We start from the raw sequence: 18,219 nt of genomic DNA, 5'->3' as shown, positions 1-18,219 counted from the left end.
TACCAAGTCTGCCTCGCCCATTGGGGAGCCACCAGGATGAGAGTCATGTTGCTCGACCTGCACTTGTTCAGGACTCTGGGGATCAGTGGCGTCGGTGGAAAAGCGTAGGCAAATTTCTTTGACCAGCTTATCCATAGGGCATTCCCATGGGACATTGGTTCCTGTTCCCTCGATGCAAAGTGTTGGCATTTTGCATTCCGGCGTGTTGCAAACAGGTCTATTGTTGGTGTGCCCCACCTCCTGAACAGGTTCTCTGTCTCTTGGTTGTTCAGTTCCCATTCGTGGGACACCGATGCTTGCCTGCTGAGCCAATCCGCTTCCACATTGTCCTTCCCTGGCAGGTGTATGGCCAGCAGGTCTATCCTGAGTGGGATCGCCCATCTCCATATTTCTTGAGCCAAGCTCGACAGAGGGAATGACTGAGTCCCCCCTTGCTTGTTGATGTAAAACATCGTTGTGGTGTTGTCTGTCTGTATCAACACCCTTTTGTTGTAAAGGTGCTTTTGGAAGGCCTTGAGGGCCAGCAACACTGTTTTCAGTTCCAGGTAGTTGATGTGCTTGACCGCATCTCCTGGGTTCCACAGACCCCTCACTCTGAGCCTGTTCATGTGTGCGCCCCATCCTTTCTGGGATGCGTCTGTGGTGATGGTCACAGTTTGGTCCGGTGGCGTTAGAGGCTTCCCCATCGTTATATTCTCCTTCGTCCACCATGTCATCTCCTCCTGCACATTGTGCGTAACAACCACTAGATCTTCCCAACTTCCTTCTGCTTGTGACCATTGTTGTTGCAGCCACTCCTGTAGTGGTCTCATCTTTAGGCGAACATTGGGGACCAGGTGGATGCATGACGCCATCATCCCCAAGATCTTGCTCACCGTCCTCACTGTCAGAACTTGCCCCTTCTGGTAGTGACGTTTCTCCCTCAGCAGGCTGAGTGTTCTCTTCTCGCTGGGTGTCACTCTGCATTCGACAGTGTTGATCAGGGCTCCCAGGAAGATTTTTACTTGTTCTGGGTCCATGGAGCACTTCCTCCAGTGGATGGAGAAGCCCAGGTTTGTGAGCGTTCTTGTGACCTGTTCTGTGTGGGCTTTGCACCTCGTGTAAGAGCTTGCTTTCACGAGCCAGTCGTCCAGGTAGGAGTACACGTGTATACCCTCCCTTCGCAGGTGTGCGGCCACCGCCGCGAGGCATTTGGTAAAGACCCTTGGTGCTGACTTGAGCCCGAAAGCCAGGGTCGTGAACTGATAGTGGTCTTTGTTCACCTTGAATCTTAACAAGTGTTTGTGTTTCCTGTTCATGGGGATGTGCAGGTATGCGTCTTTTAGGTCTATTGTGGACAAGTAGTCCCCGGGCCTTATTTGTGGGATGACCTCTTGCAGGGAAGTCATCTTGAACTTTTGAGTTTTTACGTAGGTGTTCAGGAAGCGTAGGTCCAAGATGGGTCTTAGGCTTTCGTCCGCCTTTGGTACTAGGAAGTAGTTTGAGTACACTCCCTTGTTCCGTTCTCTTTGCGGGACTGGCTCTATGGCCTCTTTGAGGAGCAGTTCTTGAGCTTCCTCCTGGAGCAGGCGCAGTTCTCTGCCCTTGTGACCCCTTCTCTTTGGCCTCCTGCTTGGTGGGTATCTTTCCAACTCTATGCAGTATCCGTGTTGTATAATGTTTAGTATCCACCTACTGGTGTTGTGTGTTCTCTTGAGCCGAGTCCGTGTGAGCCTCTCCTTAGCTGTAGGTGCTCTCCCCCCGGAGGCTTTGGGTGGGTTAGCGCCTCCCTCTTTGTGGAGTCATTTTTGGGGGGGTTGATCACCACCTCTCCGTCTTTGGCCCCGTCCGTTTCCTCTCCCTCGAAAGGACTGGCCCCTATTCTGGGAGCTCCAATTCTGCCTCTGTTGACCCTGTTGCCATTGGTTGTCCCCTTGTTGACCATGGTGGTGCGACTGATGCGAATGTGATTGCTGGTTTCCACCTATACCATTTGGTCTCCTCGTGGGGGTGCCTCTCCGCATCCCCCTGAATTGTAGGGCTCCCATTGATTTGGCTGTCTCATTGTCTTTCTTCAGCTGGGCCAGTTTGTCATCCACCGCTGTTCCGAACAGCGTCTCCCCATTGAAGGGGGTGTTCAGGATGTTGTTCTGTACTTCTGCCTTGAAGCCTGATATTCTGAGCCAGGCCTGCCTTCTCTCAGTGATACCTATGGCCATCAGTCTGCTTGATGTTTCTGCCCCGTCTAGGGCCGTCTTCAGGCATGCGTTTGCTATGTCCTTTCCCCCCTCGACGAGGTGGGCTGCCCTCTGCCTGTACTCCTCAGGCATGTGTTTCAGCAACTGGCTCATCTCATCCCAGTGCTGGTATTGGTGTCTATTCAGGAGTGCGTTGGAGTTTGCCATCCTCCAATGCATGGCCGCATTCCTTTCTATTTTCCTTCCAGTGAGGTCCATCCTCCTGCTTTTCTTATCAGGTGGTGGACCAGATGTGGTTGGCACGTTGGCCCTTCTCCTGGCAGTTGCCGCGATAATAGAGTCAGCTGCCACGGTGCCCTGGATATAAGGGGGGTCCCCGGAGGAGAACTTGTATTTCTTCTCCGTCCTCTGGGTCACCGACCTGCATGTAGCCGGTTCCTTGAAGGCTTCAGCTCCTTGTGCAGTGACGCTCTTCAGCATGGGCAGGAAACTGCTTTTTGTCTGTGAGGGGAGCAATGTTTCCAGCAGGAAGTCTGCCTTTGTTTGTTCCTCCTCCAACTTTACATTGTAGACTGTTGCAGCCTTTTTGACGACTTCATAGTAAGCCCCGATGTCGTCTGGCGGCGAAGGCCTCGACGGATACGTCTCCACAGGTTCCTCGGGGTTATCGGCCTCGAGATCCTGCCATTCTTCGTCTAACGACGCCGAGCATTCTGAGTAGTAGCTCTCGCGGAGGTAATCTCCCTCCGAGCGGTAGAAGTCCTCCTCTTCCCTTTTATCTGTGGGGTTTGGAGTTTTCGGCGGCTCTTCGGCCTCGAAGTCCTCCTGCAACTCTACCTCTACGGCTGGCGCTGCGGTGCTCGAGGCGGCAGTCGCTGTCTCCGAGGGAATCGAGTAGTTCTTCATTTTCTCGTCGAAGTCTCTCTTCCTCTGGAGCATACTCTCCATTTCGGCCTCGAGCCTTCTTCTCTTTTTCTCCATCTCTGCCGCCTGCTCGGCGTCGAGCTTCTCGGCTGGTCTCTTCGACGGCGCCTTCGACGTGGAGGCCATTTTGAGCGTCTTCTCGCTCGCAGGTCCCTTCTCGAGGGCCTGCTTCGACGACCTATGCTTTTCGCTGGTCTTCGTCATCTGGGAGTCCTTTTCAAAGGATCCGCTGGGCTTTTCGGAGGATGCAACTTCGGACGTCGAAAATTTCGTCGCCGGTGCTCCTTTTGAGGACTTAGCCTCTGTTTTTCGGGGTTCTCCCTCAGGCTTTCTAGGCCATGTCTGGGTTTTCGGGGTCGTAGACTCTCCTACCTTTTTTGAAGGTCTCACATCGGTCTCTACGACCGTGAAGTCATCTGGTCCCTCGGCGATGTTCTCCTCTTCCTCGGAGGAGGCACCCAGGTCGTAAAGCGTCGGCGTGGTCCCTTTCCCTTGCATCGTCTGGTGGGCCACCCTCTGTCTCTCTCGAACTCTCAAAGTCTTCGGCGTGAAGACTGAACAGGCGTTGCAATCCTCGCTGGAGTGGTCGACCGGCAGGCAGAGGTTGCAGACTGGATGCTGGTCCTTCTGCGCGTACTTGTGGTGGCAATTACGGCAGAACTTGAATGGAGTGTTGTCCATGTGCTCGGTCAGGGGGTCCCCTGCCCGCTCCTTCTCCTTGGCTGTCGAAAAACCTCGATGTTTTCTTCCTCCTTCTCCGTTCTGGTTCTAGGAGGTCTTCTTCTCCGACCTTCCTCGGTCCTTTTTCTTCCAAAAACTTGTGTATTTCCTTCTTTTCTCCTGAAACTTCTCCGGAGCTTCAAGCGACGATCCAGACCCAACGGCGGAAAAAAGAATCTGAAGATGGCGCCCAAGAGTGGGAGCTTCCGCAGGAAGCGTGCCGACGTCACGAAGGTGCACCAAATGGTGGGACGTAGACGCCCACCTGGGCTACAAAAAAAAAAAAAAAAAGAGAAAAAAAGACTACGAATCCGGACCCAACCACCAGATCGCGGAATAATGCACAGCATAGTTAATCCATAAAGATTCACGCTGCAAAACTCCAGTTCTGTAGTAGGGGTATCTCTGTTCTAGTCATACTAGTGAATAATCCCGCCCATGTGCGTGGACCCCGGAGCAATCAAAAATAATCTCTTAAAGTGTCGAAAAAATGCAGAACTGCACAGACACAAGAGAGAATTTAAAGACATATAATGCAGCCTATAAACAGGCTACACTGTCCAGTACTTCAACTAGAAATTCCACCAAAAATCCACAAACAGCAAAGCCTGTCCAGATTTCCCTTGCCTTCAGCAAAAACCCTCTGGAATGATAGAGAGGAAGACATGGACAGACAAGCCCCATAGGCTGCCATTATGTGGCTCAAAACAGGATACTGTGCCTTTAAGAGAACTTTCCAGAACTTCACAGTATCCCAGAATGCACTGCAGGTCCCTTTTACTTTCAGTTCTTTTTGAAGGCGTAACACGCCAGAACTGTAGCATTCCGTACATGAATATCTCTCCACCAGGGAGGAGGGCGGGCGCGTATGACTATAACAGAGATACCCCTACTACAGAACTGGAGTTACAGGACAGAAACTACTCCTTCTGTAGTAGGGGATCTCTGTGTATAGTCATAATCTAGTGAATAGAATGGCAAGCCCATCCCCACACCAAAGCGGCGGTGGAGAAAGAAATCAACACCACTATTGTGCGAACAAATTCCGCAGCGAAGCCTGTCCAACCTGAGCATCTGCCCTGGCATCAGTGTCCAGACAGTAATGCTTAGCAAAGGTATGAACCGACTTCCAAGTGGCGGCCTAGCAGATTTCTGCAATAGGAACATTACGGAGCAAAGCCGTCGTGGCAGCTTTGCCCCTGGTGGAATGAGCCTTAGGCTTACCTCCTAAGGTCTTATTAGCTTTCTGGAAACACAGTTGTATGCAGGACACAATCGACCTAGAGATGGACTGCTTAGAGGTCGCAAGACCAGTCCTGACCGATCTATAATTGATTAACAACTGGTCTGACCTACGAATACCTTTGGTCTTATCCAGATAAAATTTCAACACCCTCCTAACATCCAGGGAATGTAAAGACCTTTCCGCTGGAGATGAAGGGTTCTGTAAAAATGCAGGCAAAGTTATAGTCTGGTTGATATGAAAATCAGAAATAACCTTGGGAAGAAATTTAGGGTGAGTACGCATAACAACCTTAGCAGCATGAAATACAGTATAAGGTTCCTGGCAACACAACGCCTGAATTTCACTCACCCTGCGGGCCGATTTAATGGCCACGAGGAACGCCGCCTTCCAGGACAGGTGCTGCAACGAAGCCTTATGAATGGGTTCAAAAGGCTCCTTCATCAATCTGGACAGCACCACATTCAATTCCCATGAAGGCGAAGGAAGCCTGACAGGAGGGAACACTTTCTTCAAGCCTTCCAAAAAATCTTTGATCACAGGGATCTGGAAGAAGGAAGTCTGTGAAGGGCTTTTCCTGTAGGCAGTCAATGCAGCGAGATGAACCTTAATGGAATGAACATTAAGGCCAGACCATGCCAAATGTAGAAGATAAGGAAGGATGACATCTTCCTTGCACGTCGTAGGGTCAAAGTTCTTGGACACACACCAGACACAAAACCTCTTCCACTTGTAAGCATAAGATGTCCGGGTGGAAGGTCGCTTAGACTCCTTCAGTATGTCCATGCAATCTTCGGGCAGATTCAAATGGCCATATTGAACTCTCAGGAGCCATGCCGCCAAACTCAAGGACGAGAGGTTGGGGTGCAACATCTGCCCCCCGAACTTCGTGAGAAGGTCCGGCCTGCACGGCAGCCGTATGTGCGGAAGGAGAGACCGGTGTAGAAGGTCCGTGAACCACCACTGCCTGGGCCATTCCGGGGCAATCAGGATCATCCGTGCCCTAGACCGGGACAGCTTGATGAGCACCGCTGGAATCAGGGGAATGGGCGGAAAAGCGTAAACAAAGCTGTTCTACAGTTGATCCAGAGTGCATTCCCCAGCGTCCCTTGCTGGTAGTACCTGGAGGCGAAGTCTCGGCATTTGCTGTTTTCGGCGGTGGCGAACAGATCTACGTCTGGAGTCCCCCACCTTTCGAAGACTTCTCCTAGTACGTCGTCGTTTATGACCCATTCGTGGTTTTCCTGAATCAGTCTGCTCAGTGCGTCTGCCTGAACATTCTGCACACCTGGTAGATGGGTAGCCGTTATCGTCAATCGTCTGGCCAGAAGCCAGTGCCAGATCGTCTGCGCCTCCCGAGACAAGGTGCGCGATCGACCCCCCCTGCTTGTTCAGGTAATACATCGTGGTTTTATTGTCCGTCTGTACAAGCAGAGAGTTGGTCTGGAAGGACGGATGAAAGGCCTTCAGCGCCAAGTGAACAGCTCCGAGTTCCAGAAAATTGATGTGATATGTGGACTCCATCGGCGACCACGTTCCTTTAATCTGTAAGTCTCCCGAATGCGCTCCCCAGCCGCGGAGAGAAGCATCCGTCACGATAGTCTGAGTAGGAATGTCCTTGTGGAAGGGAACCCCTCTGAGGAGATTCTCCGCTGAACACCACCACTTCAGAGACTGAAGAGCATGCAGAGAAAGTCGTATCTTGTCGTCCCACGATCCTCTCCTCTGGTCCCATTGGTCCTCCAAGCACTCCTGCAGAGGTCTCATGTGTAGTCGTGCATGAGGAGTGAGGAAGATACAAGAGGCCATCGACCCCAGTAGAGAAGACACCGTCCTAACTGTTGTAGATGGAGCGGTCAGAAGAGCCTGAGCCTTCCGAAGGATCGATCGCCGTTGCTCCTCCGAAGGAGACACGCTTGCTGACAGCGTATCGATCGTGGCTCCCAAGTACTGAATGCACTGGACCGGCATCGGGACAGACTTGGACATGTTGATGTGCAACCCCAACTTGTTCAAGAGAACGCACGTCTTCTGAAAGTCTGCTTGAGCTTCCGAGAAGGAGGAGGCCTTGATCAACCAATCGTCCAGGTACGGGTAGACAAACACCTTGTTCTTCCTGAGGTGTGCCGCTACCACTGCCATGCACTTCGAGAATGTTCTGGGCCCAGATTTCAGCCCGATTGGCAGCACTGTGTATTGATAATGATTGGTGCTTACTTGAAATCGCATAAACTTCCTGTGTTTGTACGCGATGGGCACGTGGAAGTACGCATCCTGTAGGTCTATGGCACAAAGCCAAGCCAGTCCCCCTGTTGCAACTGAGGAAAAATCTGCTGCAACGACAGCATGCAAAACTTCTCTGCGAATCCACCTCTCCAGAATGGGCCTGAACTCTTTCGTGTCCTTCTTGCGAACCAGGAAGAACCGGGAGTACAGACCTCTTCCTCTTTGAGACAGAGGTACGTCTTCTATCGCCCTTTTCCTTAACAGGATATCGGCCTCCGCCTGGAGCTCGCGCAGTTGATACTGCGAGTTGACCGGAGGGATCGCTGGAGGAGGGCTGATGAATCGAAGATTGTAGCCATTGCAAACAATATTCAGCACCCACTTGTCTTGAGTAATTTTTCTCCACTCTGCCAGAAAAAATTGAACGCTTCCCCCCACCGGAGCGGGTTACGGATGAAGGGGAAGTAACCGCTCAGGGTCGAGACTCGGCTGGGCCCTTGTTCGCGGTAGAGGACTGCTGTCCCCCTCTACCCTTCTGTCGTTTCTGGAAGGGTCTCCGGAACTGCTGCTGTTGTTGCTGCTGCTGTCCTGAAGACTGCCCCCGTCCTCTTCCTTGTGCGCAATAGCGCCTCTGGAAAGGCCTGAAGGATTTCTTCTCTTTGGGCTTCTCCAAGCCCACAGCCGTAAGGGTCTCCGCCTCCGCCTTCATGAGGGCCATCTCATCATCAGCGTGTTTTCCGAACAAAGTATCCCCGGAAAAAGGCAGGTTGGCCACCCGCTGCTGGGCCTCCGGCTTAAGTGACGTGAGCCAGAGCCAGGCAGGTCGTCGCTGATTGATTCCATGGCAGTAACCATGGGCAGCCAACAAGAAGACATCCGCCGCTGCACTGATGACCTGATTGGACACCAGCATCCCTTCCTTGAGGATCTCCTGGAAGTCCTCCCTCTTGTCTCTCGGTAGCAGTTCCACGAACTGTTGCTGGGAGTCCCACAGAGCCCGGTCATAACGCCCCAGCAGAGCTGTGTCACTGGACGCCTTCATGGCTGTGGAAGCGGTCCCACCCGCCTTCCGTCCAGCTGAGTCGATCCATCTACTCTTTATCTGGAGGCACGGTGGAGGACGGGGAGGTAGAGTGTCGTTTCCTGGCCGCCGTCACTATCACCGAATCCGGTACCGGATCAACTCTCAGAAAGGCAGGGTCCGAATCCGGGGCCCTGTACTTCTTTAGAAGTCGGGATGGAGTGGCCTTCACCACAGCAGGTGTGAGGAACAGCTCCTCTGCGGGTTCCTTCAATCCAGGTACTAGCGGAAGCGTTGTTCTTCGGCGCCTCGACCGCGACCGTCTGCGCCTCGACAGCGATCTTCCATGCCTCGACGGCCATCGGGGCCTCGACGGCGACCAGGGCCTCAACGTCAAACCGTGCTTCGACGGCGAACTGTGCCTCGACGTCGACCTTGACAACGAGGACTCCCGACGCCGAACGCCTCCTCTTCGCCGACGGCGAAGTCGCCTCGACGGCGAGCGCCGACGCCGGGCCTGTCGACGTCGAAAGCTCGACGCCGACGAGGACGGCGAATAAACAGTCACCGGGGACTTCGAAGGTCTAGTAACATCCCTCAACGCCGAGCGTCGACGTTGTTTAGTCTCCGACGACGGGGAGCAGACCGTAGTCATCCCTCTCGACGCAGTAGTGGGCGCAATGGACCCAGGTGGAGAATGGTGGCGTTTGCTGGCCTTCCTGCCCCTGGGGAGCCCCCCAGAGGCCTCAGCATGGGCAGAAGAAGCCCCTCCAGACCCACCTTATGCCTTCAATCTTCTTTCCTCGAGGCCCTGAAGTCTTCCTGTCCTTCAGGGTCCTGCCAGAGAAGCCTTGGCATATCACACACTCCTCAGGGATATGTGAAGAGGGAAGGCAGAGGATACACACCTCACGGGGATCCGATTTGGCCTTCTTCCTGGAGCACTCCGGGCATTTATCGAATAAAGCAGGCATATTCGACAAAAAACAGAGTGCAAGAACCAAGGAGAAAGGCACCAAAGAACAATAAAGCACTTAACTTATGAAAAAACAGTGAAACAATCACCAAAAACCCTAAAAAGGGAGAGCTCAATGCTCCAGGGTCCTGCTAGCAGGAGCCGGAAAAAAGAAAAAAGTAAAAAGGGACCTGCAGTGCATTCTGGGATACTGTGAAGTTCTGGAAAGTTCTCTTAAAGGCACAGTATCCTGTTTTGAGCCACATAATGGCAGCCTATGGGGCTTGTCTGTCCATGTCTTCCTCTCTATCATTCCAGAGGGTTTTTGCTGAAGGCAAGGGAAATCTGGACAGGCTTTGCTGTTTGTGGATTTTTGGTGGAATTTCTAGTTGAAGTACTGGACAGTGTAGCCTGTTTATAGGCTGCATTATATGTCTTTAAATTCTCTCTTAAGTGTCTGTACAGTTCTGCATTTTTTTGACACTTTAAGAGATTATTTTTGATTGCTCCGGGGTCCACGCACATGGGCGGGACTATTCACTAGATTATGACTATACAGAGAGATCCCCTACTACAGAATCCTTTTCTCCGATGCCAAAATCGTCGACGGTTCCGTCGACTATGGTACTGTGCGTGCAGACGTCGTCGACTCAGTCGACGGAACATGCCTCGTGGACACTTGTACACTCGACGAGATAGGCGTCGTCTATGATGAAATTGTCGACGATCCAGCCGTCGCTGTTAAAGTTGTTGTCGAGGCTCTCGTCGACACAGTTGTCGTCGTCGCTATCGTAGTCGACGCTGTCACTCATTGTGGACGTCGCCGTCTCTGTAGTAGTCGACACCTTCGTCGACGATGCAGTCGTTGGTGACCCTCCCGTCAACGCTGTTGGAACGGTCGTCGACACTTCGTTTCTTGACGACGATCCCTTCGTAGTCGAATGTCCCGTCGACGGAACGAATTTTAACTTTGGCTTCAATTTCTTCGTCGACGACGCCTTCATCGTTGAGGACTTAGAACTCCTGTCAGAAGACTGGGAAGAGGGTTTCTTGAAGGCTGGATCAGTCTTGAAACCCTTAGAAGGCGTAGTAGATCCTACCCTCTCCTTTTCACTATGGGGAGGAGATTCGCCTGGACCTAGGCTCTCAGGACTCTCTGGGGGTCTTTTTGGAGGCCTTAGAAGGATGTTCCACAGAAGGAGAAGGGGAACCCCTACCCCTTTTTACTGACGAGGACTATGAATCCTCACTGCTGACGATGAATCCTCACTGTCACTGGAAACTCCGTGTTTCCTTTCCTTCTGTTTCTGAAGCCAGGTCAGAAGTCTACCAGCACGATCCCGGAGGGTCTTGGTAGAAAAAGGGCAGCAGATCTTGCAGTCCTCTGCCTTATGATCCGGATAGAGGCAATAGATACAATCCTTATGTTTATCCTCCATAAACAACCTTTTCTTGCCACAGGTGGATCATGGCTTGAAAAGGGCCTTCTTCTTATCCTTGTCAGCCATCCTTTTACAATCCTTAAGAGAAAACTTGAAGAAAAAACCTTTCAAAAGAGATTAAACGAGCAGAGCTCAAAGGAGACTCCCTAAGCACAACGTGCAGTAGAAAATCTGAGGCTCTGCGGTTCCTTCAGGAGGGTTCTTTGGGGTGAGGCACTTCTGATTGGCTGATGCCCAAGTTTGGTCTCTTTTGCAAAAAGAGGGTGACATGCTACAAAAGGGAATGAGGCCTAGGCCTTTTTCTTTCTCTTTTGTACCGACCGCTATGCTATTTTTGTTACCGAGACTCCCATTCCGACGACGGGGAATGATACAAAAGCATGGGAATCTATGAAAGTTCCAATACTGGGGGATGTAGATATATATATATATATATATATATATATATATGTTTTTCACATATATGTGATATGTTTCCGGGGTCCTGCGCATGGGCAGGAATATTCATGTGTTTATGACTTTGATGAGGATCCCCTGGAAAATAATTTTGTATTTTATGTAGTATGAGTCACAATTTTTCTTTAAGTATTAAACAAACAAATACATTGACAAATGGTCCCTGTACCGCTAACTAAATCCATGCAATGTTGCAGCAGGTTTCAATCTCAACAATGGAGGAATTTTAAAAAAGAGGCTCTTCAGATGAAGTGTGTGAGCCTGTGGAAGAGATCTGACCTGCATGACAAATTCATGTGCATCCTCTCACATTCAAATTGCCTATTTTCTACTATTGCAGAGATCAATCTGGTGTAATGGGAATCCTTATTAATGGTCACATCTCTGGTCTATGTTCATGAATGCCGTATAGTCTGATTTCCTGAGTGCGTGATCATAGCAGAAATCTCTTAATTAAGACCTCTAAGACTTTCTGTATGGCGCAAACTTTGGTGGAGGAATCTATGTTGAAGAATAAGAGAAAGCCTTTTGTGATCGATATTGTGGCCACATAACTTTAGACATTACAGGTTTTCCAAAGGGCCTAACATACGAAAACAATCCACAGAACAAAAGGACCCTAAAAATGTTGCATGGTTTAATAGACAATCTCAGTCTTAACCGTTTCAAAATCGAGGTGTAATTGTTAATGATTTTTCATTGTAAACAATAAAAAAAGGTTAAATTATTAAGTGCTTGAAACAGAGTAAATCTATTTAGAGACCAAATCCTCATGACTACATTATCAGAATAACACTTTTGCTGCTGTTGGCCTAAAAAAAGGAAAACACACAAGATGGACGAATGTTGCACAATGGCAAAACATTCACCCCTAGTCACAGATCTGGGTTTAATCCATTGTTACTTTGCTCACCAAGCCACCCTAGTTCAGACATGGCCATATGCAAATCAGTCTTGACCCTGTGCCACATGGGAACAGTCCAGACTGAACTGCCAAGCCAGCTCTTGCCTGAACCGGAATCAAGCATTCTAGGACCGGTTTCTTGCTATCAGCCTTCCTCAGCCAGGATAGCTTGATTCCAGTGGCGTGGTGAGCACGGGACCCACATTGGGTGAACAGCAAAACACACAAGATGATTAACGGGATGTGCACAATGGCAAAACATTCACCCCCAGTCATAGATCTGGGTTTAATCCATCGTTATTTTGCTCACCAAGCCACCCCAGTTCAGACATGGCCATATGCAAATCAGTCTTGACCCTGTGTCTCATGGGAACAGTCCAGACCGAACTGCCAAGCCATGTCTTTGCTGGAACGAATCAGGCATCCTAGGACCGGGTTCTGGCTATCAGCCTTCATCAGCCAGGATAGCTTGACTGCAGTGGCGTGAGCAAATAAAGGAGCATTTGGGTAGGCATGTAATTTCTAGGCCACTAGAGATATATAGTAATTCAAATAGCCATAGAAGTTACTCCTCATTCCAAACATATTATCCTAATGGCTTTTTTTCAACTACTTAAAAAGCACCTAACAATTTCAGGTTAGCCCTTTTTATTGTCAGTGTCACATAATAAAGGAGCCAAGGATACATAGATATATGAAAAGAGTCAGCTGTTATGTTATGTTATGTTATGTTACATACATTTGTAATGCGCACTGCTGCCCCAGCTAAGGGGCGTCCAGGCGCATGGCAGGTAAAAATGCAACACCACAGGAAACAGAAAAGGGAGAAAAGTGAATTTATTAAAACAAAACGGTTTTCAAGGCTTTACGAAAGACTAGCAGATCATCTAACAGTCGCAACTCTACAGGAAGGGAGTTCCAGAGCTCGGCTGCTCTGACCCGGAAGGAACGGCCGCCAACCCGACACAGCCTGTATCGGGGAACCACAGTAAGTGCATGACCCAAGGATCTCAGGGGCCGAGTAGGCACATACCATGACAGAAGGTCCGCAAGAATGGGGGGACCTGCTCCCTTCAAAATCTTGAACGCCATACACAGCACTTTAAACTGAATTCTGGCCTTGATAGGCAACCAGTGCAGTGATCTCAAAGTGCTGGAGGCAGAGCAAGTACGGGGAAGGCCAACAATGGCTCTCGCCCCAGCGTTCTGAACGCGTTGGAGGCGGGTAACCTCAGCCACGTTGGACCCTACCAGAAGTAAGATGGCATAGTCCAGGCGGGATAACACAGTAGCCTGGACTATCAGCTGCCTGGTGCGATGGTCAAAGAACTTCAAAACCGGGCGAAGCGACCGTATGATACCAAAGCAACAGGCCGCAATTTTCTTCGTATGGCCAACGTAGCTGAGGGAAGGATCCATCCATACTCCTAAGTTCTTTAATTCCGTGACCGGGAGGGGGGCCGGCCCCAGCTCCGTGGGCCACCATCTGTTCCCCCAAAGCTCCGATCTCTTGCCTACGATCATGATCTCTGTTTTCTTAGCGTTGAGCTGGAGACAGTTGTTCTTCATCCAGCTCGCCACCGCCCTAAGTCCGCTCTGAAACCTGGGGGCATCCCGGTCCGCATCCCCGCTGATCGTAACCGCTAGCTGAGTGTCGTCAGCATATGAGACCATAGTCATGCCCCATTGCTTGACGACCTCAGCCAGCGGTCTCACGTAGATATTAAACAACGTGGGACTCAGCGAGGATCCTTGCGGCACCCCCTGTTTCAAAGGATGGAATTGGGACTGGAACGGTGGGACAGCAACGCTAAAGAAACGATCGTCTAGAAAAGACCGGAACCACTGGAGGGCAGGTCCACCCAGCCCAATCTCCTCCAGGCGATGCAACAGGATAGGATGCGAGACAGTATCAAACGCAGCGCTCAAGTCCAATAAGACGAGCGCTGCTGTCTGGCCCGCATCCATCACCGTGCGAAGGTGTTCAGCCATGGAGAGGAGGGCGGTCTCCGTGCTGTGTCCAGCACGGAACCCATTCTGGGTGGGATCCAAGATGTTAGCATGGATAAGGTGAGCCGAAAGAGCTTTGTTGACATGGGCCTCCAACACTTTAGTCGGCCACGGGAGTAAGGAGATGGGCCGATAGTTTTCAGGCTTATCTGGATCCAGAGATGGCTTCTTCAAAATGGGAGAAACCACTGCCCGCTTCCAGCTAGCAGGTACCGTGCCTGATTCCAAAGAGATGTTAATCAGGGAGTGAACCACGGCCCGTCCCACAAACGACGGCTCCCTAAAGAGAGTCGCAGTAAGTGGATCAGCGGGGGACCCTGATTTGACCTGCAGAGCCAGAAGGTCAAACCCCTCAGGTGTCAGCGGGGGCAGCACGTGCAGGGTGGAATCACCAAAGATGTTGATCGGGGTCTCAACTGGAGGCTCTGTACAAGGGAACGTCCGATAGATGTTTTGGACCTTTTCCAAAAAGAAACAAGCAAGAGCCTCACAGTGAGTGGTGGAGCCAGTCGTAGTAGCACAGGCACGCTTTGCCAGGAGATCCTTCATCACTTTAAAGATGGTTTTAGAGGGGTTAGAGCTGTTGCCGAATTCAGTAGCATAGTAAGCTGCCCGAGCTTGGCAAACAGCCCGATGGTAAACTTTGACGGAGGCGAGATAGATAGCCTTTTTCCCGGTATCGTACGCCTTCCGCCAAGCCCTCTCTGCTCGCCTACAACTACCCTTGAGTGAACGTAGGGCGCCATCGTACCACGGGCTGGAGTCCCTGGAGCTGACTTTACAAGCGGTAAGTGGAATAAGGGCGTCAAGCGCCTTGGAAATCCAGGAGCAGAACTTCTCGTAACCTGAGTCCACCAGCAGTGGAAGATCTAAAGGCTCCTCGGCGAGGGCACGGTGTAAGTCCTCCAGCCGTAGTTTACTCCATTGCCGCCTAATAACCAGCTTAGCCGGGGGAACAACAATCATTCCCGGCAAAGGGGTACAGATGGAAACCAAAGAGTGGTCCGTCCAGCCAAGAGGTGTGACGGCGGAGACAGCAGCGTCTGCCAAATTAGTGAAAAAAGGATCTAAGGTATGGCCGCCTGTATGAGTAGGCTGTCGGACCAATTGCACCAGTTGAAGAGCCTCCAGGTCAGCGAGAATACCGCTAACCGAGGGGGAGGTGAGGTTCTCAAAGTGTAAGTTGAGGTCTCCCAAGATCGAAAAATTGGGGCAGCCTACTGCCAAGGAGCTAACCATATCGGGGAGGGCCGCTCTAAACGCCACATCACTCCCAGGGGGGCGATAAACCACCATCCCCGAGAGTGTGAAATGTGGGGTGACCGAGATTTTAAACACCGCACTTTCACATCCCGCAATGGTCAGACCAGACCAACTACCAGTAAGGCCAGGTCGCAAGGCCAACGCAATACCCCCTCCCCTGGTAGATCGATTAAGGGTAAAAACCGAAAAATCAGAGGGAAAAGCCAAGTTGATAATGGCCGCATCGTAATCCTTCAACCACGTCTCGGTGATGGCTACGATGTCCGGGGCCTCTTCCTGTATCAGGTCAAACACGGCCTGATAATGCAGCACCAGAGACCTGGCGTTCAGGCTGAAGATGCGAAGGGAGTGCTCGGCGAGGTTTCTACTAGGGGAAACCGCCGGATTTTCGTGTGAGCTCAGGGTAGGGGGATCCAAAGACCACCTTCCACACGCACAGTGAAAGGGGCCCGCTAGTGGGTGTATAGGGGGAAGGGTACAACTCACAATTGAGCGTCCTATACCCCGCAGGGTGTCACCAGAGTACACCAGCATGGTAACGAGAGCCAAGACCAACTCTCCAGGACCCCAACTGCCCGCAACGCCCAGCGCGTCCGAGCGCGGACGGGCGCAGACGGGCAGGACTCAGGCACGACTCCGGCATGCGACGGCGTCCCAGCTGCGCGTTCCCGCTGCGCGGGAAATAGCAACTTTAAATAGGCGCCGGAATGGAGGGAGGAGCGCGTGGACGCTCCAAGATGGCGCCCGCCGAAGAAAGCCAGTTCCCAAGCCAAGATGGCGCTGGTCGCCGATCAACTCACAGTCCCCGGACCACCCACAGAACCCGGGCCCACCGAAAACGGTGGTGAAGATTCCTGAATTAAGTGCAGGTATGAGGGGGGGGGGAGAGCCCAAGCAGAACACAATTAAAATGCAGACAAAATGAGAGCGAAGCAAAAACGCACTAAATGCGTCAAATAATAAAGATTAAAAGTTTCAGCGCTTAAGACCGCAGCGCGGTAGAATGCCACCTAGCCAGCCAGCCTAGCTAGCCTGTCAAAACCAAATACAATAAGGTGCAATAACAAAACAAGTAAAATTGCAATAATGAATGAAAAATGAACAAATGTCCATTAACCCCTTCGCTGCGGCGGTAATTCCGCCGCAGCGCTAAGGGAGCGGGGGGGGGGGGGGTCGAGCAGTGCTCGCATGCTCATGACGGAGCCGCTCCGTCACGAGTCGCGGTTGAGCTGTGCTCGTGACGGAGCGGTTCCGTCACAAACGCGCCCGCTCAATAGAACGCACCGCGCAGGCGCGCCGAGCGGGTCATGACGGAACCGCTCCGTCATGAGCACAGCTCAACCGAGGCTCATGACGGAGCGGCTCCGTCATGAGCACACAAGGGGTTGAACATTTCAAATGGGCAAAAGAGTACGCACAATTGAGATCACACTTAATTAGCAATACTATGTTCTACAACGAAAAGATCTGTGAGTGAAACTACAATGATTTACAACACCTCTGCAAATTATTTTCAAACTTACTCAGTATGAAAGATCTACTCACCTGTTCTGGCAGATTTTATTTCTTTTGTTAGCAGCAGGTTGAGGCCAAACAACATGAGCAATTCCTAAACTCACAGGTGGTGCTGATAAAGCAATCGGATTTGTTAAAAGTGGCTGTGGTATCATTGCATTATAAAAGTTGCCATGCTGAATAACCTTTCTGCAGAAAAAAAGAAAAACAAAAAGCAAGTTTTAAGTAAAAAATAGCAGTGTTACATTAAGAAAATCCCAAACTATACTACATAAGTGAAAAATATACACAAAATGTAATTAGTACACAATAAACAACTTACCCCCAGTCGCTAATCCTCTGTGGACCAGCCACAGTATCCGAAACAAGAGCTGTGCCAGTTACTTGTTGCCAAGCAGGAACCAATATTTGCTGTGTTCGGTTAGACCACGCCTGCTGAATGGAGAGCATTGCAAGATGGACAGAAAGAATGAGTTACTTCAATGAGTTGCATCATAAATTACACACATTTAATAAAGGTCTACTGTAAAGATACAGGCTTACAAATGTAATCTTAACCATTTGAATTGTGTTTCTATGGGGGAAGGAACAAATTTGCTTATGTGTAACAGGGTAAAAAAAAGAATTCTGAAGAAAGATCTCTTTGACCGTTGTTAGTTACTATATACACAAATAAGTATCTTGTACACCAGTGCTTGAAATAATGTGGATAAATGGTGACAGAGAAAAAATCTCTTTATCAATACAAAACGTTCAAAGACGTGCACATGCTAAGAGGCACAGCCCTATGATCGCAACGTTTGCAAGCAGCCAACTGCTGTCACCGACCTGCTTTTAGCAGCCCTTCCAGTTACAACCTACAATTCGATCTTAACTCATTGCCCATTTTCTGTAGGCCATGGCAAGGTTTGAGATTACATTCATTCGATAGTTATTTAATACCAATCAACGCACCTGCTTCAAAGCCTCTCACACAGAGGATATGATATTGTCATGTCAAATTTAGAAAAAGGAGGGAGTCCCTTATTCAAACTTGAGCATGGTCTATCGACATGGTTTGTTTGAACTTAAATAGCTTTAAAAACAAATTGACAGATTATGTTCGGCAAATTAATTGCATTCCAACAAGGGGAACAGTGTGGAACTGGGGCACCACATATCAGCGATTAACATGTCAGTGCACATGTATAAAGAGGTTGTTGTCCAACTGTCCAATAACTCTTATGGACTTGAATGTTGGATCACATTTACTTTTCAGATATACAAAACTCCATCAGATTGTGGCAAAAAACACATAAATGCCTGGGCACCTTTGCAAAAATTAAAGATCTTTGCAGTATCAACATCCACTCCTGAAATTAAT

General features: G+C 50.3%; 1 protein-coding gene across 3 annotated transcripts in view; it reads right to left on the bottom strand.

The window, feature by feature from the left end:
* HIPK3 (homeodomain interacting protein kinase 3) overlaps nt 1-18,219 on the bottom strand; it is a 565,819-nt gene that overhangs the window by 76,292 nt on the left and 471,308 nt on the right. For 2 of the 3 annotated variants that reach the window (XM_086955870.1, XM_086955868.1), the window contains exons 10-11: nt 17,179-17,291; nt 16,887-17,045 (exon numbers count right to left, since the gene is read on the bottom strand). In XM_086955870.1, coding sequence (XP_086811996.1) covers nt 16,887-17,045; nt 17,179-17,291 — 272 coding nt within the window. The remainder of the gene's footprint in view (nt 1-16,886; nt 17,046-17,178; nt 17,292-18,219) is intronic. The other variant, XM_086955869.1, reaches the window with a different exon arrangement.

Source organism: Lissotriton vulgaris, chromosome 2_1 (assembly GCF_964263255.1).
Source record: "Lissotriton vulgaris chromosome 2_1, aLisVul1.2, whole genome shotgun sequence".
NCBI lineage: Eukaryota > Metazoa > Chordata > Amphibia > Caudata > Salamandridae > Lissotriton > Lissotriton vulgaris.
This window is presented reverse-complemented; position numbering and strand designations above follow the sequence as displayed.